Genomic DNA, 17,945 nt, shown 5'->3' on the forward strand with positions numbered 1-17,945 from the left:
TTGAAGAGCGAAAAAAATACTCGACTAGGCCACGCGACTATGAACAACCCTGAGTTGGTTTCACTGTACTGGGACACTTAGCCTTTTTTAAGTTTGGTTACATTTAGCTGGGACACCCGGCACAGTATATATATATATATATATATATATATATATATATATATATATATATATATATATATATATATATATATATATATATATATATATATATATATATATATATATATATATATATACTGTGGCGATGCCTCATGACCTAGTTGTCCGGTATACTGGTACTAGCAGGTACAGCATGCAGGTAGCCTAACAGCGGACATTTCTGGAGACTGGATTAGGAGACTGCGCAGAAATAATTCATTTTCGCACACTTCGTCCCGCGAACTTTAGCTGCTGATAGTACGCATGTGGAGAACACCTTTGTGAAGTCATGTGCACGCGCAGACTAGGTGCAAGAAGGTCTCCCATTTGTTTTTCTGAAGGCACCCCTAATTCGTAAGGAAATATTTTTTTAACACACTATGGGGATTGGATTGCAAAACATTTAATTTGTCAGAACAGGCAAAATGCAGATGATCCGTGCTAGGTGGCTATCAGTCCACGGCTGTCAGCGATTTGAGTAGCCCATTCAATGACCAGAGTTTGAACGCCCAGGTCTGAGATGATCATCTCAGACCTGGGCGTTCAAACACGACATCCCATTGCTCTTGAGTAGGAACTTTTATTAGAGATTCTGGTGGCGTCTCCTCTTTACAGTTCCACAATATGTGATCATAAGTGGCTATTTCGACACATAGTGCACATTCGGGGTCGTAATCACCGGGATATAATTTTGATAGTAATTGTATAATAGTAATTATGCAATAGGAGTTTTGATAGTAGTGCCCTCAAGATAAAACCTCGAACTCATCACGTAGTGCGGGCTCAACGCGATCAAAACGTGTACGCAAGCCAAAAAGTGGTGACTGTGGTGACGCTCGAACAGCGGCTTGCTGTCGCCCTCTTTGCACTACTTCTCTACTGTTTCTTTGCTTTCATTTTCTCGCTCCGATGATGTCGTGTAAAGTGAATTGTTCGCAATCCTCCTCATGAGTGTTGGAGTCACAAACGTTGCTAGCGACAAATGAACAGCATAAATAAAAAAACTCACCACCGCTTCTCTACCCTCAACATCACTCCCTTACAACCTGAGCACCCCGTCGAAATTCAATTCCTGGGGAAACCACTGGGCGGAATGCAACATACGCCCGTGTGCTGTGAGATGTCAGCGCTCGTTAATGAACCCCAGGTGGCTGAAATTAATTCAGAGCCCTCCCTAATAGCCAACGTAAAGCTTCGAGACGCTAAACCCCACAAAATTCCTCCCTCCCAGATGAGTCAGTGCAATTTTTGCCTGGTCGTCCAAATGACTATACAATATCTTCATGGTCTCAAATATGCTTCTTATTCCTATCATAAGAAGGCATCAACAAATAAACACGTAAGAGGATCTTTATAAAGCGCTCATGTTTGTGAAACTAGCAAACGAAAGCAGACATTCGCCAGAGCCATAACATTTAAGCGCGGAGGCAGCCACCTTAAAATTTTTATGCGAAGCATATTGCTAGAGCTACCACTCACGCCGTCGCCGTGGGACCCCCACGTGACACCGTGACGTCACACCACGTGACACCGTGACGTCACACCACGTGACATCGGATGAGAGAGCCGGCCTCCACCTCGCGCCGTGGGACCCCTAGCCGTCACGCCACGTGACAGCGTGACGTCACACCACGTGACATCGGATGAGAGAGCCGGCCTCCACCTCGCGCCGTCGCCGTGGGACCCCTAGCCGTCACACCCGCGCATTCCCGCGCATTTCGAACGCGCGTTCACACTCGGCGTAGGTGAAACGCTCGCTCCACCGGGCAGGCAGACGCGGCTTCCGTGGCAATCCAGGCGCTCACCCAGCGCGCGTCTGGGGGTTAGTCGGCGTTCCGCTGTAGCCATGCCGTTGTCTTCCCCCACGACGAAGGCTTCTAGTGGTTGTATTAAAATGACCAAGTATTCAACCAAGGAAAGCCATGTATTACCAAGCCTAGCCACTAATATGCTTCGCATTCCCCAGGCTTAGCCAAGCTGAGCCTCAGCAATTTTTTTTTCTACGTTCATTTAGAATGCCTGGCTCGTTATGGTTCTATGCGGCTTGTTGCAAAGGGCCCCAGATGCAAACGCCAGGCATTCGCAGAAGCTTACACCCCGGCGGGATCCGAAACAGACAAGTTATGTACCATCGGGTGCAGAAGTGGTATATAACATTCGCGGTTGCGTGGTTATGGCTGTCGGGTACAGGAGTGGTCTATAACATTTGCGGTTGCACGGTTATAGCGCCTTTCAGCGTTTACGCCAAGGTGAAGCGCCAAGCATAGAAACGAGTGAATTGACATGCCTCTGAATGAAAACGGTCGCCACTCCATTTGTTTGGACAGTAGGAGCTGCTGGAAAGTGGCACAGCAATCAATTCTAAATGAAGCGCCAAAGTGTTACACACCACTTCTGCTCCCGACAACACATATGTGGAGACACTGTGACGGAAGGAGTAAACGAACCACCCGATTACGCCTGTGGGATAGTGTTCTGTCGCGGTGATGGTGCTGCACGATCGCGCCAACCGTACAGCACAGTGAGACACAGCCCAATCTTTAAGAAAAAAAAAGGACAGCACCACACAGCCGGCGTTTACTGCCGAAACTCAGATTAGACCGTCACCCTCGATGAAGAGGGTCGCCTGCAGAAGGGCATACGAGGCCAAAGAAATGTGCCTCCGTAGGTCTTCGGCGGCTTTTGCTTCGTCCTGGTCGGGCTCGTTCATCCGCAGCCGCTCCAGCTTGTCTCGGACGACCGGGAAGGCCACCATCCTCTCGTGGTTGGTGTCAGACTGGCCGAACACCACATTCCTGCGGCGGAGAAAGGAGGAGTTTGAGTGACCCATCGACCAGAGCTCTAAAGCACCATGGCACAAAGCGTGAATCGCATCATAATTTAAGAAGTAAGATAGCAGTGTTAATAGATCCATCGGTACGTCAGCCAGCCCTTCACTCCCTGCACTCCAAAAAGAAAAAGAAACGGAGTCTAGATCGATCGAGTGTCAAAGCGTTCAGACTCTCTCAAAATCACTTTAAACGAGATTGTCAGCGCAGTAGCTCTCAACCATGAATGCTTTTCCCCCAGGATTCCGCGTGGGCCAGCATAGGTGACGTGGAGTCCAACGACCATGTGGAAAGGGGGGAGGCGAGAAGGTGGATAATCTGGACATGTTTTCCGACTAAACGATGCTGAAATGGAATAATGCACTTAATTTATTTCGCAGAAAAAAATTCGTTTATCAGCTTTGTCTCCTTGTCTCCGCTGCAAGCCGCTGTCGGCGTGACATTAGCAGCGTCTGCACAGCTGGCTGATGGGCCAGTGTCGCAGTGTCAAAAGCTCCAAGGAGCTAAGGCTTAGTTCTCAACGAAGGATGTGCTGAGGACCCCTCGCACGCCAGCGAGAAACGGCGATTGGAGGTGGAGAGGCGACGCATTTGCAGACAACACTTTTGCGCGGGGTATGATCTCCCAGGAGGCAGAACGAATATTAAGACAAAGACTGGGACAAAAGAGAGGTGGAACTAATATGGGTGCCGGCACACTCGGGGAACAGGGGAAACGAGTTGGCTCACAGTATAGCTCGAGGTTATGTCAGCCGAGCAGTGAGCCGGGTTGAGTCCTCAAATTTCACGAGAGATGCATTCATATCATTTCACGAATATACCAATCAGTTTAAACTGGAAAGGAGGATCTATCCGCCACCAGACAAAAAGCTCGACAAAAGCCAGGAGGTAACGTGGCGTCGGCTCCAGACGCGAGCCTTCTTTAGCCCGTCGAGACTAGCACACATGTATCCAACACAATACAACGCTACTTGCAAACAATGCGGCGAGATAGCCGGATATGACCACATTTTATGGAGCTGCAAAAAGGCGCCGCCACCGGCGGACCTACTACCAGTCCCTTCTCTAGAGCGGTGGGAGGCTATACTGGCCAGCTCAGACCCGTTGACGCAAGTCCGGGCCACTGAGTGGGCTCACAAGGTCGCCAAGAGCCATGGGCTCGAAGCCACCTAGTATAATGCCCACTATGGCTCAGTGCTGACAATAAACGTTTCCAATCCAATCCAATGCAGACTAGGAAACGGTGCAACTGATAAATAGCGCGAAACGAACCTCATTTACTGCTTCAGAAATCTGATTCTCCTTTTTCCTTCTATCTCCGTGCTCTCACAAACAGCAAAGGTGAAAAATACATAAGAAAGATCAGTGACATGAAAATAAAAGCGAATCTGCTCGTTTTATTCCACAGTAAAGTAAGTTAAGCTACATCGCGGCAAAATGCACGAGCTTTCGAAAAGCTAGCAGGCGAAGCAACCCTTTCAGTGCACGTAACTCGTCGAAACAGCCAAAATTTGTTGGGCCACAGCGCTGAGGGTAACTGCGTTTTCGAAACTATAAAAAATGATATCGATATTGCTTGCGGAGGGTTACACGCCTCTCGATAAATAAGGAGGCTAACAGCAATAGGAAAAAAATTGACTCAATATTAGTTCACCAGTCTGCTAGTTAGCACATCTTAGCTGTAATCTGATGTACCACACCACTGACAATGCTATGCCGAAAGAAGCGCTCTTCTAACTCAGAAAGCGTATTTTTTAAAGAATTGCAGAACATCATAGGTGAAACACCTGGTATATCTTACACCTGGTGTAAGAAAGCTCACACGACACCAGTTGCGCTCTGCGCTGAGCCTGCACTAATGAAATGTGCCTTGTCATGATATTTGTGTGCTGGTGCAGACTCTCTCGTTGTGAGAAAACCTTTTACCCAGTTGTCCTCACTTTCTGGGGCGTAGCAAATCCCCCCAAAATCCTCTAGTCATCCGTACTCAGTTTCCGGTGCTTGACGCCCTTTTGGTGCCGGTGACATTGGACTGCATTTTTCAACAGTCAGTCCAGTGATGACGGCTACAATAATGCCGACAGCGATGAAGGCTATTCCGTGCGTATGAATAGATGGGCTTGCACTGCCGAGCAGCTTCACTCAAAATGTTGAAGTATATATTCGAGGACGTCGAATAATTCGATGCGGTCGGATAATCGAATTCGGGTCGAAGCGAGTGTCGAATAGGGAAAAAATCGATTGTCATTCTAATAATTTGAATATTCGCCCGTATCTAGTTGGCCTATACCGATTTCGCCTTCACTCACCCCTAGCTATCACCCTTGACGGCCCATGAAGGGTGCCTGACACTCCCGTGGTTCAGAACCACAGCTTAGTGAACTAAGACAGCCACAGAAAAAAAGGCGACAGAAAGCAATCCGAGGTCAAAGGCAGTCCCAGAGCCTGCCAGAGAAGAAGCTTATAAGACTAGCGTTTTGCTTCTTTTTAAGGAATAAAAAATTTCAACGTGATGTTTTTTTTTGCAAGTTCTGACTGCCATTTCCTGAAGCCCAAGCTGCCTCAACACTTCTGCGCCGACCTTGGTTCTGCACTTATCCATGGCCATGGAACGACAACTACGCCTGCACTGCAGACGCCGCTTCGGAACAGCGCAGCAAAACGCTGTCTTTCAGGGCGCCTCAGGCATGCATGGAAGCGCATTACTCATGCACACCAGTCATACAAATACCTCGGAATCCCTATAACATGCCCTTGGATAAGTATCCAAAGACGCTAATCTCATGCTGGGTTTACCGCACCGTTCCTTTTCATTTCCAAATGTTCCTGTAAAACGGCGACTTTACAAAGCACTGATAAGGCCAAAAATCGAATACGCTGGCTCTATTTGGAAGCCCGGCCACGCAGCAGTAACTCTCTTGATCGGTGCAAAAATCGGGCCATTCGCTCTATCCTTTCAAACTACTCGCGCACTGCTAGCATATCTGGAGTGAAAAGAAGACCTGAGCTACTCGATCTTGCTTTGGGCAGTAAGTGCTTCCGCGTAACCCTATTTCACCGAATTTATTAGAGTATTCTTTTCCCTAAGGAGCAGTTGTATACCAAGCCATCGTGCGTCTCACTCCGCACTGATCGTGATTTGAAAGTTGGTGTATCCCATCGTGCCGCACCAATAGCTGCATCGATTTATTCATTCACCGCACTTCAAACGCATGAAACCACCTCCATGCCACCATCGCTGCAATCTCCTGTTCTATTGATTCAAAGAAGTGGTTATCGACTTTATTTGTTCCCCACTCCTCTCTCTAATGCATCCGGGCCTTGAAAGTATGTATGTAAATAAATAAATAAATAAATAAATAAATAAATAAATAAATAAATAAATAAATAAATAAATAAATAAATAAATAAATAAATAAATAAATAAATAAGAAAATAAATAATAAATAAATAAATAAATAAATAATCTCCTCCTATCACGCTCCACGTTCCCGTTTTGTGCACTCACCTCAGTTTTGACGGTGCTGTGGCGTTATCCACTTCTTGAACAAAGCTGCGCTCCACGCCCATCATCTTGTCGTTGTACCGCCGAACCTCGAGGGGGCTTAGAGAAGAAAGGATAACGAAAAAAATTTAATGACGAGAGCGGCACTACGGAGTTCAGTGGTCACTCGAGACATCACTTTTAGAAGGAGCGTTCTGAGAAAGAACAGGACAGTCGAGTGGTCGGCCTGACGTCAAGTGTTCCAGCGACAGTCGTCTAACCTGGTTCAGTATTGCGCGGCGATCGAGTTCAGATTCGGTTCCAGCCCGGATGATAACGGAACAGAATCCAATGAAAAGATTGATCTCGAAGATCACAGAAGGGTAGGCGCACGACTCTGCCCTCGAAGCTCTCACATACGATTGCTACTCTCCAAGCGTATACTTATCCGATTTATCGGCAAGAATATTCGCACCGCAAGCGCTCACTGAAAAAGGCTTCGTTCTCACTCAGCTTCAAAAAGGAACGATCAATCAGTCAACAGTGAACAGTTCAGCAACGAGCTGAGCGGAATAAATGTCCGCGTCATGGGCACATGTTTTGACTGCATAGTGCCTATAGGGCTGCCGTTCGGGCCGCTACGTGGCTTGCGCTTGTCTCGCAATCGCTATCAGCGGTCGCGAGCGGCCGCAACCTCACAAGCCTCCGACGTTTCGAGCTCTTGTTCAGAGCAAGGGGAATACAATTCTAGAATAACGATATTCCTTCAGAAATTGTGCCATTTCGTGGTTTGCTCGTTTAACGCGCAGCATCTTCGACAAATTTGAAATTGAAAATTTTCTAGTATCTGCAGTGTAACGCTAAATAAATACTTAGATCAGCCTGAAGTAGAAAAAAAAACGATGGTCGATTTGTGTAGTTTGGCCAGATGCGAATTAGGTGCGCCAGCAGTTTGGTTTTCCCTTAGGTTCCGATTTTCAGATCCAGTGTTCACAAATGGCAGCTGTTCGGATAGCGATAATGGATTAAGGTACAGCCTTTGTCAAAGGTTTGGAGCCCAGGGGGTTTGCTTCGGAGCCACACTGTGTGGTTCGTAATGCATTTCCAGCGCTCCAAATTTCCTTAAGGTAAAAAGATTTCTGGTCCTGTCTTCTCCAATGGGTAGGGCTGCCACGAATGCTTCAGGAGTCCCACTACAAGGCTCAGAAGCAAACCCCCTAGGCTCTAAACTTTTGACAAAGACTGTACATACGCAATTGGTTATTCTCTCCATTCTTGGGTCCCTGGGAGTCTTCCTATCACTCCTGTCGCTGTGGTGCAGCGGTCAAGTGATCTGCCGCTGCCCTTCTGTGTTCTATGGCAAGTGCTGCCATATATATATATATATATATATATATATATATATATATATATATATATATATATATATATATATATATATATATATATATATATACACACACACACACACACGCACGGGCAGGTTGCCCACCACCTGGTGGGCAGGTGAGAAGCCTGCCGCAAAACCGGCATCAGACAGACAAACACCCAACGGCTAAAAGCGGGGAATAGCCACTGTAAGTGCTAGCGCACTGAAACTAGTGCCCATCATCCGTTATGGAAATCCGGTATTACCCACGGCTCAGTCCTTTACAACTTTTTGTGGTGTCCGTGGACACTGCACGCTACGAACTGAAAGCCCACGAGCAGGTGAGCCGCAGTGATACTCTGCTTAGCCGTCCAGTCACTTAGTGGTCGGCCGTTGCCACCCACTCCGAGTACCGGGCTTCCGAATTCTGCTTAATAATGACCCACATATGCGCGGAGGTTCACGTTGGAAAACGGTAATAATGATAGCAGTACGCAGCTGTCGTCATCTGCCAGCTCTCCAGGGAGCGTAGCGTGCCAGAAAATTTATACACACGGGATTTCCGCCCCCAAATTCTTAGCTCCCAAGTTGGGGGAGCGGCTCATATACGTGCGCGGCCGTTAGAGTGTGTACGGTATTTGCAGGCTGCTGCATAATTTACCAAGAAATTCCTGGTCCGAACGCCCAAATAATTTTACGCTATTCCCTATCTACGATAGAAAAACGAGGTTTGGCGTGGCAAATCTCCAAAAAGACTTCTACAAGATTAACATACCAGGTAGCCAACGAACCTCTTGGTTGCAAAGACTTATAGACACTGTTTTTCAACATGTGACCTTCGATGAAAGGAGCACATATGTACCGAAAGAAAATCTGACACACGATTACGATAGTCGGTGCTGCGAAGTTTGAGCGCAGCTCTTCACGTATTTTAGTTTTTCCACCCTTCGGGATCTTCCCGCGGCAGCCACCTTCCATCTGTCCATTCCTCTCCGCTTTCGCCGTGGCAGGTGGCATTTCACTCTGCTACTACCTGCCACCTGTGAGGCGACAGAGTGACCTGTGACGTGTCACGCTGCTAGCCAGCCTCCGGGATCTTCCCGTGGCCTTCCAGGAGGCATTTCGCTCTGCTACTTGGACAACCGGTTACGCCGACAACTATACGACTCGGAAGCCAGGAACGGGCACCTTGAAAAAATCTTTAAGACAACTGCGTTACTGTGTACTCGCGCTGTATACTTTAGAAATAAATATTTTAGCTTATAAAACCTATGTACGGGCCGATGTTAGAATATGCTCCGACTGTATGGTATCTGTGGGCCCAGACTAACGAACTGAAGCTATGATGTGCGACGTAAAGCAGTGAGATTTGTTTTTAATTGTTTAAAGTGAAATATATGTGTTATGCCCATGTTTATATTATTTTTATGTTTCTAAACTAGCATGCATTTTTTCTTTGGATTGCTTGCGGAAATCTGTCAAACTTCTTTTCAGTTTTTCTGTGCTACGAATTGCCTAGATTATTGTTGTCCTTTGCACAACCGCTTTTAGAAATGTTTATCCTTTACCCTGCATTATACATGTAATGCCCACCTGCTAAGGTCTCAACCAGAGACTGGCAGTATTTCAAATAAATAAAAAAATATCCCAAATGTTCTATTGCAAACTGCAAGAACAGCTGGGCATGCAACGTCATAACGATAAATCAAGATTATGCTACTTATATTGTTACAATAAATTAAGAATAGATTAATTTCGTTGAGTCTGTTACTATAAATAAGTGGCAGCTTTTTCGTGCAAAACGAGCGTTTTTAAAATAATCGTTTTTCCCTCGCACTATCGTTTAATGGTATGCCCTGCCTGCAAATATGGTCAATTGTGAGACAGTGAACTTGTTTCTACAAGCCCTAGACAGATCATGGAGCACATATTTACCTCCGTGTCGCGCGACATGCTTCGCTATTCTTGGTTTTGTTACTTTTCGTACTCGGTTTTGTACTGGATAACTGTTTTTATTTACTGCGTTTGCTCGTTATTCTGTTGAGATATGCTTTTTTTGTGTTTGTATAATCTCTGTAAGGATTCCTAAGGCCTGAAAAACACGCTGGATTTGCATGCAAAATGAATAAATAAAATCAGATACGGAACTTGTGTAGAGCCAAAAAGAAAAGGAAATCAATGCTAGAAGCTTACTTCTTGAGGTCGACCCTTGTGAGGTCTCCTTCGAAGTGATTCAGGTTCGCCGTAAAAAGCTTGACGGCGTGGCTAAGGCTGTCTGCAAGGAAAACGATACACGGGAGGAAAATGTATTAAGAACCGGCCACTGCCTTCGAATACTTATTGCTTCTAGTTGCGTACGGCGCCTCGTGGGGCGAACGATAAAACAAAGGGGGCGACGTATGCAGCAAAGGCATATATGCCGCGCATGTGCCGCTCGTGGTGCAGCCAGTTAAACCTGACTGAGACCTCAGTGGTCCCAAGTCCTCCGGTTTCCATCATTGCAAGTAACGGTGCCTTATTTCACATCGCTTGAACAGCTTAAAAACAGTGAGGCTCGCAGTATCGCCCCTTGTGCCAGCTTGCTCGAATCGAGTTAGCTTCATGCAAAGTCTTTCAGTAGTCTTTATTTGCAGTGGTTTCAGCGGTGGTTACATGCGTGTAAGGTAGATAAATCTCAAACTCTACACGCGTGCGCGTGGTTACCTGAAGTGCTTATACACAACAAAAATCTTTTCTCCATCCTACTCTGGTGCCGAAACTTTTTGCAAGCGCGGAAATATTCCACAGACAGAGCTTCCGGTAAAAATGAAGCAGAGAACCTCTGTCGTCGACGCATCCCGCGTGGGCGTGCGCGCACAGATGTTCGACGCATCTGGACCGTCCGCGCGCGCACACCGAACTGTGCGCTGGCAGAATAACAGACTGGCGAAGCTGCTGCGTCGTCGCGACATTTGTGCAGCCCTGTAGCTTTCAAAGTATGAAAAATGGTCGCCAAGTAATCTCTACATTATAGACATGAGTGAGGCACAGCTGAGTCGTTTGGTTGGCCGCAGATTGGCTTGAGCGAACCTTTCAGCGCCGCCCGAAATCAACTGATGAGCTGTCTTATATTTCAGAACAACTTAGATTGACGAGCGTTTGTTTTGTAAGCTCAGCAGGATGCACGGTCTTTAAGCAAAGCGAGAATGTGGCGTCAACACGTCAAGAGATCGTTTGTGGTATGTAGAGCTGTGACATGGGCGAGTTTGACACCATACGTGGCAGAACAGCTGGTTTAGGTGCGATGCTGACTGTTCGTCATCAAGTAGCGTTGCAAGCAAAACGTTCTCGAATCTAACCGCCTTCAACCTTGTCTTTATGTGACGCGAATTGTTCAACCGTCCTGTTTATGAAACCGTTAAAATAGCCCCGAATAACACAGAGCTACTTACGCCTCCCAAGAGAAAAAGAAAGAGAAAAGGAGGAGAGATAAAAACGAAGGGCAAGAGGGAAGGAAGGAAGGAAGGAAGGAAGGAAGGAAGGAAGGAAGGAAGGAAGGAAGGAAGCGTGACCAACTGTTATGCACGTTCACAACTGAAAGCAGTTCTGTTGGTGTTCCTGATCGAGCGAAGAGACAGCGCAACGTCCTTCGGAGCTGCGAATGGTGCGTGTGCACTCTTAGAAAAAAGGGGCGAATAGGGGGCGAGAGGTTAGTCTTTTTGGGGACTAACTGACCTGCCACTGGCAATCGTCCTTTTCGGGACTAACTGCAAGGGGTGTAACTGTTGGTCCCCTTCGAAAGGGTGCAACCGTTAGTCCCCGGGAGCAGACATTTAATGAAAAAATGCAAACGACGCGTGATTTCCAGCCTAATTTATAGCGGGATAGTTTCCGACAGAACTTCACACATATAACAACGATAAAGGAAACAGAAATAAACATACATGAAAACACCAGGATTCGAACCGACAACCTTTGGATTATGAGCCGAGCGCGGATATGACTACGCCACCACAGAGGACAGTCCACGGTAGAAAATAAAAGCCTTGTATGCGAAACACACACTCGGTCTGTCTGTACCGCTCAAATTGTTATCACAGTGTGGTGGTTTTGGTGTCATATGCTTTTGAAAAAACCTGCGGTAAGCTTTAATGCGCACGCACAACGGTCTAAATCACGTTTTGGCCAAAAAAGAAGCGCTGAACTGTGTATACATTACGGCCGGTACTTCACAACCACAACAGTGGTGTTCTTTTTGTTTCTTTTTTTGCGTATAAGGTGGTCTTCTTCCTTGCAATTGGCAGCTGCACATTACAGCCTGTTGAAAACAAAGGTAGAAGGCGATGGTTCACTTCGTTTTTTTGTTACCGGCGGAGAGCGGTGTCAGGGAATTGACTGCTAAGTGCCGCCGATACTTACACAGCATCACATAAGCTTGTAAACAACGGCAACGGTATGAAACTACGTGTACTTGCTCAACCGTAACTTTTACAACTCACATTTGACACGTATTGAAGTTCGTAGTAATTGTTTATGCACTTGCACAGCTGCCAGCCGTTTCGGTGGCACGAAGCCTATTTCTCACGGAAAAGGGTATCCGCTTTGTCACAGGCAGCGGCAGTGCCCTCACTGGCCTTAGACGACATCCATGCGCTTCAAAAATCGAGTACTTTTGCAGTCAGGGTCTTCTCGCGCAATTTTCGCGTGCTGCTGTGCTGCGATTAGCCTCCCGTTAGTCTTTTTCTCGACAGTTAGTCCGTTGAGTTTGCGCACGGCGCGCATTTTTGGCAAGGAGTGTGTCGTGTGCAAATTTAGGGACTAAAGAGCCCTTTTTAGGACTAAAGTTGTCTTTACTCCCCCCTGGGCCGGTTTTTTTCTGAGAGATGCTCTTGACGCTCTCGCACGTGCGAGACGGTGAACCGTGGTCATGCTTCGTCGCCAGTCGGCGTATGGCTCGTCAACAATCGTTGAGTCAGCACAGCACCATACAACGCTATTGTTGCCGATTGATCAGCGATAAGGTCGAAAGCCGTCGGATGCAGCTTTCATACAAGCCTGCTCGCGTCGCAGGAAAACGGTGGCCTCCCAACTTCCTCCTGCTGCGCGTGACGCATTCCATGCCGCGTTTCTGGGTGCTTTTAGAGCGTGCGAGAGGAGGAACAAAAATCCATGCACTCGCACGCGTCTGGTTTAAAGTCGCACACGACATGCACGTGGCTGAACTGCCCTGCGACTCTTTATGCTCTTATTCCTTGAACTTGCGAGTGTAAAATGTCAACAGATCCTTCGCGAGAGCGCCAGTACAAGCACGTGACCCCCCTGCATGCAGTTGCCCTTGCTCCGCTTTTGAAGCAACGTGCGCACAAGTTCCGATGTGCTGCTGCGTTCGACGGCGCTATGGAGCGGTCGCGGTTACCGAAGCGGATGCCGAGCCTCTCCACGAGCTCCTTGTGCTGGGTGCTGATTTCGCTGAACTCCTGGTTGAGGCGCGTGCTGAGCTCCTTGAAGTCGTAGGGCAGCAGGATGGCCTCGGACCACTGCCACAGCAGCGCGATCAGCAGTTCGCGGCACATCCTGTGCACTCGGTAGCCCGGGTCGATGAACTTGTCCGCCAGCTCGAACACGTCGTACGCGGTGCCCAGGGCCGGGTAGAACAGGCCCCGACTCTCGTTGTTCTGCGAGGACAGCAGCCTCTCTATGGGCTCGTTGTCACGTCGCCACAACGCCACCGCTAGTTTCGAACCTTTACGGATGTCCTTACGCCCGCTATTATTGAAGCTTTCAGAATGTAGCAGACGGAGCCGTGAATCACCATAGCACTGAAGACATGATTCAACCACCGCAAGATAGCATCAAACGATCGGAACCCACTGCCGCTATCGTAAAGCAAGGACACAAGGGCGCTCGCAGTGGAACAAAGCATGCATTCGCCGTTGCATTTATCTCTGGTGTTGCGTTTACGCTTACAGTAGCGATTCTCCAGATATTGAAACGACTTGTACACTGTGCTAAAGGAAAACCTTGGCACTGATGCTGCAAGCCTCCTTGATTCCGCGACTAGATGTCTTGGTGATCTTTGATGCCAAAACCATGCTCTCCTCATAACTTCCAATACTTTGATGGATGCACTCAGATCAAACACCCGCGGCGTTGCAGCGGTGCTTCGGGGAACAAAATGCTGGAGAATTAATTGACCTCAACTAGTCTCGTATGAAGAAAATCGCTCTGATCACATGACGTCGGGCCACAGCAACCACGCGGCTCTTATGACGCCACGTACGCGGTGCAAGTGTGACCGTTTTCCTTACTCCGAAGGCGACGTCGAGGCTTGGAACTCCAGCCAGCTGTACAAACGGAGCGAAGCCTCCCGTCTTCCGCAGCATGGGTAAACTGGAAGAGACAGGAGCATGTGCTTGGGACAAAGCAGGGATGAGCACATGGTGTCATGAGGTGCTGCTGTCAGCCGCGCTGTCATCGACACCAAAAGCGAAAAAGATTGGTTTGGTTTATGGGGTTTAACGTCCCAAAGCGACTAAGGCTATGAGAGACGCCGTAGTGGAGGGCTCCGGAAATTTCGACCACCTGGGGTTCTTTAACGTGCACCGACATCGCACAGTACACGGGCCTCTAGAATTTCTCCTCCAATGAAATTCAACCACCGCGGCCGGGATCGAACCCGCGTCTTTCGGGTCAGCAGCCGAGCACCATATAGCCACTGAGCCACCGCGGCGGCCAAAAAAAGCGAAAAAGAGGCAATAAAGTGAGATAGTAAGAAACTACGGAAGAAAGGAAAATAAACAAGTCCAGCATGCTTGTAGCTACAGGTGCGTGTTTCATTGCGAATACAGCAAGCGCACGAACTTGAATGGCGCGTCTGGGTAGGTGGATAGAGAAAATTGCGGGTTCGACTGGTGCACTTTTTCCTATTCGCAAGAGCTAGGTGTACGTTAGCGTCGGGAGCGCGTTAGAATACGATAAATGTGGTGTTGCGATGAGGTGTTATGCCGCTCTCCTTTTGAAAAATTAACGAAACTCGCAAGTAGTTTGGGTGTCAGCGTTTACCTCCACGCTGTTGCTATTTGCAGCCGCAACGAGGAAAGGGGGCAGGGAGGTCAAACGTGGAGAGTCCGATAAAAATGTACGCCGGCGTGAATTTGGATTTAAAAAAAAATTCAATTTTTTACGTAATATAAGATTTCTCTATAATAATCAATACATCCGCAGATCACCTGACGTCAGTCTTGAATATTTTTTCTATTAACGTTTTTGCTATCGTCAAAAGCGTTCCCCATTGGTTTTCTATGGCAGTGTTAGCTGTTCGATGCGAACGATGGAAACACTTTAAAAGAAAGATTTTTCTAGATAGCAGAAGAATGTACCCTTGCCTATATAACAGTACCTTACAATTTTCAAAATTTTTTTTCTGAGAATGTTGTACACGATGTTTTTTAGTGCTTTCATTCTTCTAGATAATCCGAATCTATTCGAAATAGTCAAACGGTTGTATTCCACTCGATGCCGAATTGACTGAAGCATTGCTCCATTTGATAATCCAACTGGTTCAAATATTCAGATAAGACAGTAATAGAGTTCACACATTCATCTGAGCGCGAAGTACAATGCAAAACACTCATTGCCGTAGCCCAGTCGGTGGAGCACCATGCGCCGCACGCACCGTCAGCTTTTGGGCAGTTTAGATAGTGTAGGTAACCAACAAAAACGTTTCACCGCTGGAACTTAAACTAAAAAATTGGAGGGGACACTTAATATCCGCCTTAAGGGTATGCCGCGATAGCCTAATGGGTTAATTTCCATATTTCGCAGAAGGTCATTCTCTACTTTACATTCATAAATCCATGAAAGTCCTCGTACCCCTCTTGGCGCAGTGGTGCAGCTGTTAAGCGACGCACCACTGCCCTGCGATGGCAGGTGCTCCCAGAGGTGGGCCTTGTGCGGCCCAGGTTGCTCTTCCCGAACGATCAAAGATTAACTGTCATCTGCCACGGTGGGCAGTTTTCTCACCATCTGGTGGGCAAGTTGTGGTGACGTCGCAATGTCACGTGACCTAGTTGGCCCACCTGCCTCCTAGGTTGCTCTCTGGGGACCACCTGCCATTTTTCGCTCAGAGCGCAACGCCGACAACGCCGACGCGGATTTTCCGGAGAACGGCGCCTTTAACGCTATCGCGTTAAAACAAACAAAAAGCTTCGACTTCACGAAAAGTTTCAGCCGATATGAATTTTCTCTGTCGGCTGACGAGGCGCCGGCAGTGCCCTGCAGAAATTGTTGCTGCGCACTGAGCTGAGTTTCGTTCGCTCGTGAACGCGCACGCGAACAGGAAAGCTACAGCGTAAAAGAGAGGAGGTCTCCACGTCCCGCGTAAATCACGGATGGGCGCCATCTTGGATTAGTCAACTCTAGCAGCCGCGTATAGACCATTTCATCTAGGGCGCCGCCATTTTGGGAAGGCGGCGCCGTCTATGTTCCGTTCTTGTCCCTAGCGCCATGCTGGTATGCGCGCGCGCATTTGTGCTGCGCCCACGGTGCAGTACGGCGGCGTCGCAAATTGGCGTTTCGGAGCTTCAGATTTTTTTTTGTGCGTGTGTGTGTATGCTAGAAAAGCGCCTGGGTGACGGGAAAAGCTTTTAGAGCAAGACTGCCGCCGTTTGGTTGAGTGATGGCCGGAACTTCATTGGATTATAGGGCAGGAGGCACTTCCACCATCGTTCCGATGATTGGCCTAGGCAAACGAAATTTGTTTACGAGTTGTTTGTTTGCTCTAGTGCACAGCAACGGTCGCACCGCTATCTACGACGGCGGTCGAAGAAGCGACACAGGCAGCCGCCAAGCTTCTTTTATGCTATCTGGTCGAGTTCGATAGACTACGATTACTAGCCAGCATAGCAAAGTCACTTCATGAATGTTTACATTAGCCGCAGTTCACTTTGCTTTTAAGTGTGCGTGGTGCGCAGACGCGAACTGTATTGTTCGACCACTCACGGTGATGAATTTGTTTCGTGAAAGCTGACCCGTGTACACTCTACAATTTCAGACAGGTACTACAGTGCACTTCTCAGCGAGATACGCGTCGGGCCTGATTCAGGCGTTTGATGCCTGGTGTCTTCTCTGCGTTTCAGCTGGTTATCATTTCGAGATAATTGCTCGCCTACGAGCAGATCTAGGTGGTAGGTGCGAGAATGTTTACTAAGCCAGAGCGTGCAGGCACCGAACGAAAGCACTGTCTACGCTAGTTGACATCGCGTATGTCATCGTTCCTCGCTGCCTCGCCACTTTTTTTCGCGTACGTGTCCACTCTTCACTCGTCGAAAGAAAAGTGCTGCGGCCCTATATAAATGTCCGCACTGAACAGAGAAAGTTAGATGAGAGGTTGCATGGGTATTTGCCACGCGGCAGTAGAAATTCGCCACCCCACCCGCAGCTCGATCGTGCTTTGGTGAGCAAGCGCGTTTGCGGTCGTCTTTAAGCACGCTGCGTCTTCACACAAGTTTTGCAGACTTTGGTATCTTGACGCCTGGTGCAGTGAGCACGCTCTTTTGCTTCTGCCAAGGCCCGGTTGTTCGCGGTCACAACACTGCTGCAACAACAGTGCTTACTCGGCAGTGTTGTAATATCGCATATCATTTGCTGTCATATATTTAGCATGCAGCAAAAACTTTGGAGAGGTCTTTTTCTGCTTATCTGAGCTATCTACTTCTGTTGTTCTGATTTTGTGATCTTCATACTTGTCTGCAGGTCACAAGTTGTACAGGCATCCAAGTGTTGTCACTGACTGAAGTGGCCACACGTCCGGATGCCACAGATTTTATTTTATTTGCTGGAGAAGAAAGCATGTGACCTCAAGGAGGCACAAAATACTCTCTGTCAACGCTAGCCAGCCAAAGACATCGCTCGTCTTCATCTGACGGAAAGGCTATGCAGACGGACCAGGTCGCAGCCGCACTGAAGCCGCGGCTGTTAATGCTGTGCACATGGCTCTGGGCCTACTTTTTGCCGCTTCCGATAGTTGTTGGTACAGCCAACAGCAGCGCAGTGGTATCCTGATGACCTCGGCTCACCATTCATGTTCACAGTCAGCGTCAGAACACGTATAAGCTGTTTTCTCGTGCAAAAGACAGCAGGACACG

At 47.9% G+C, this 17,945-nt stretch overlaps 1 protein-coding gene across 2 annotated transcripts in view; it reads right to left on the minus strand.

Annotated features, from left to right (window-relative positions):
- Positions 1–2,680: 2,680 nt before the first annotated feature.
- Positions 2,681–17,945, minus strand: part of LOC149352551 (N-acetylated-alpha-linked acidic dipeptidase 2-like) — a 35,932-nt gene continuing 20,667 nt past the window's right edge. Inside the window, exons 14-18 of one of the 2 annotated variants that reach the window (XM_089581745.1) lie at positions 14,109–14,190; positions 13,217–13,475; positions 10,015–10,096; positions 6,477–6,572; positions 2,681–2,936 (exon numbers count right to left, since the gene is read on the minus strand). In XM_089581745.1, coding sequence (XP_089437871.1) covers positions 2,732–2,936; positions 6,477–6,572; positions 10,015–10,096; positions 13,217–13,475; positions 14,109–14,190 — 724 coding nt within the window. In that variant the 3' untranslated portion in view covers positions 2,681–2,731. The remainder of the gene's footprint in view (positions 2,937–6,476; positions 6,573–10,014; positions 10,097–13,216; positions 13,476–14,108; positions 14,191–17,945) is intronic. The other variant, XM_089581744.1, reaches the window with a different exon arrangement.

The sequence above is a fragment of the Amblyomma mixtum genome, chromosome 3 (genome assembly GCF_055824585.1).
Source record: "Amblyomma mixtum isolate Tamu chromosome 3, ASM5582458v1, whole genome shotgun sequence".
Lineage (NCBI taxonomy): Eukaryota > Metazoa > Arthropoda > Arachnida > Ixodida > Ixodidae > Amblyomma > Amblyomma mixtum.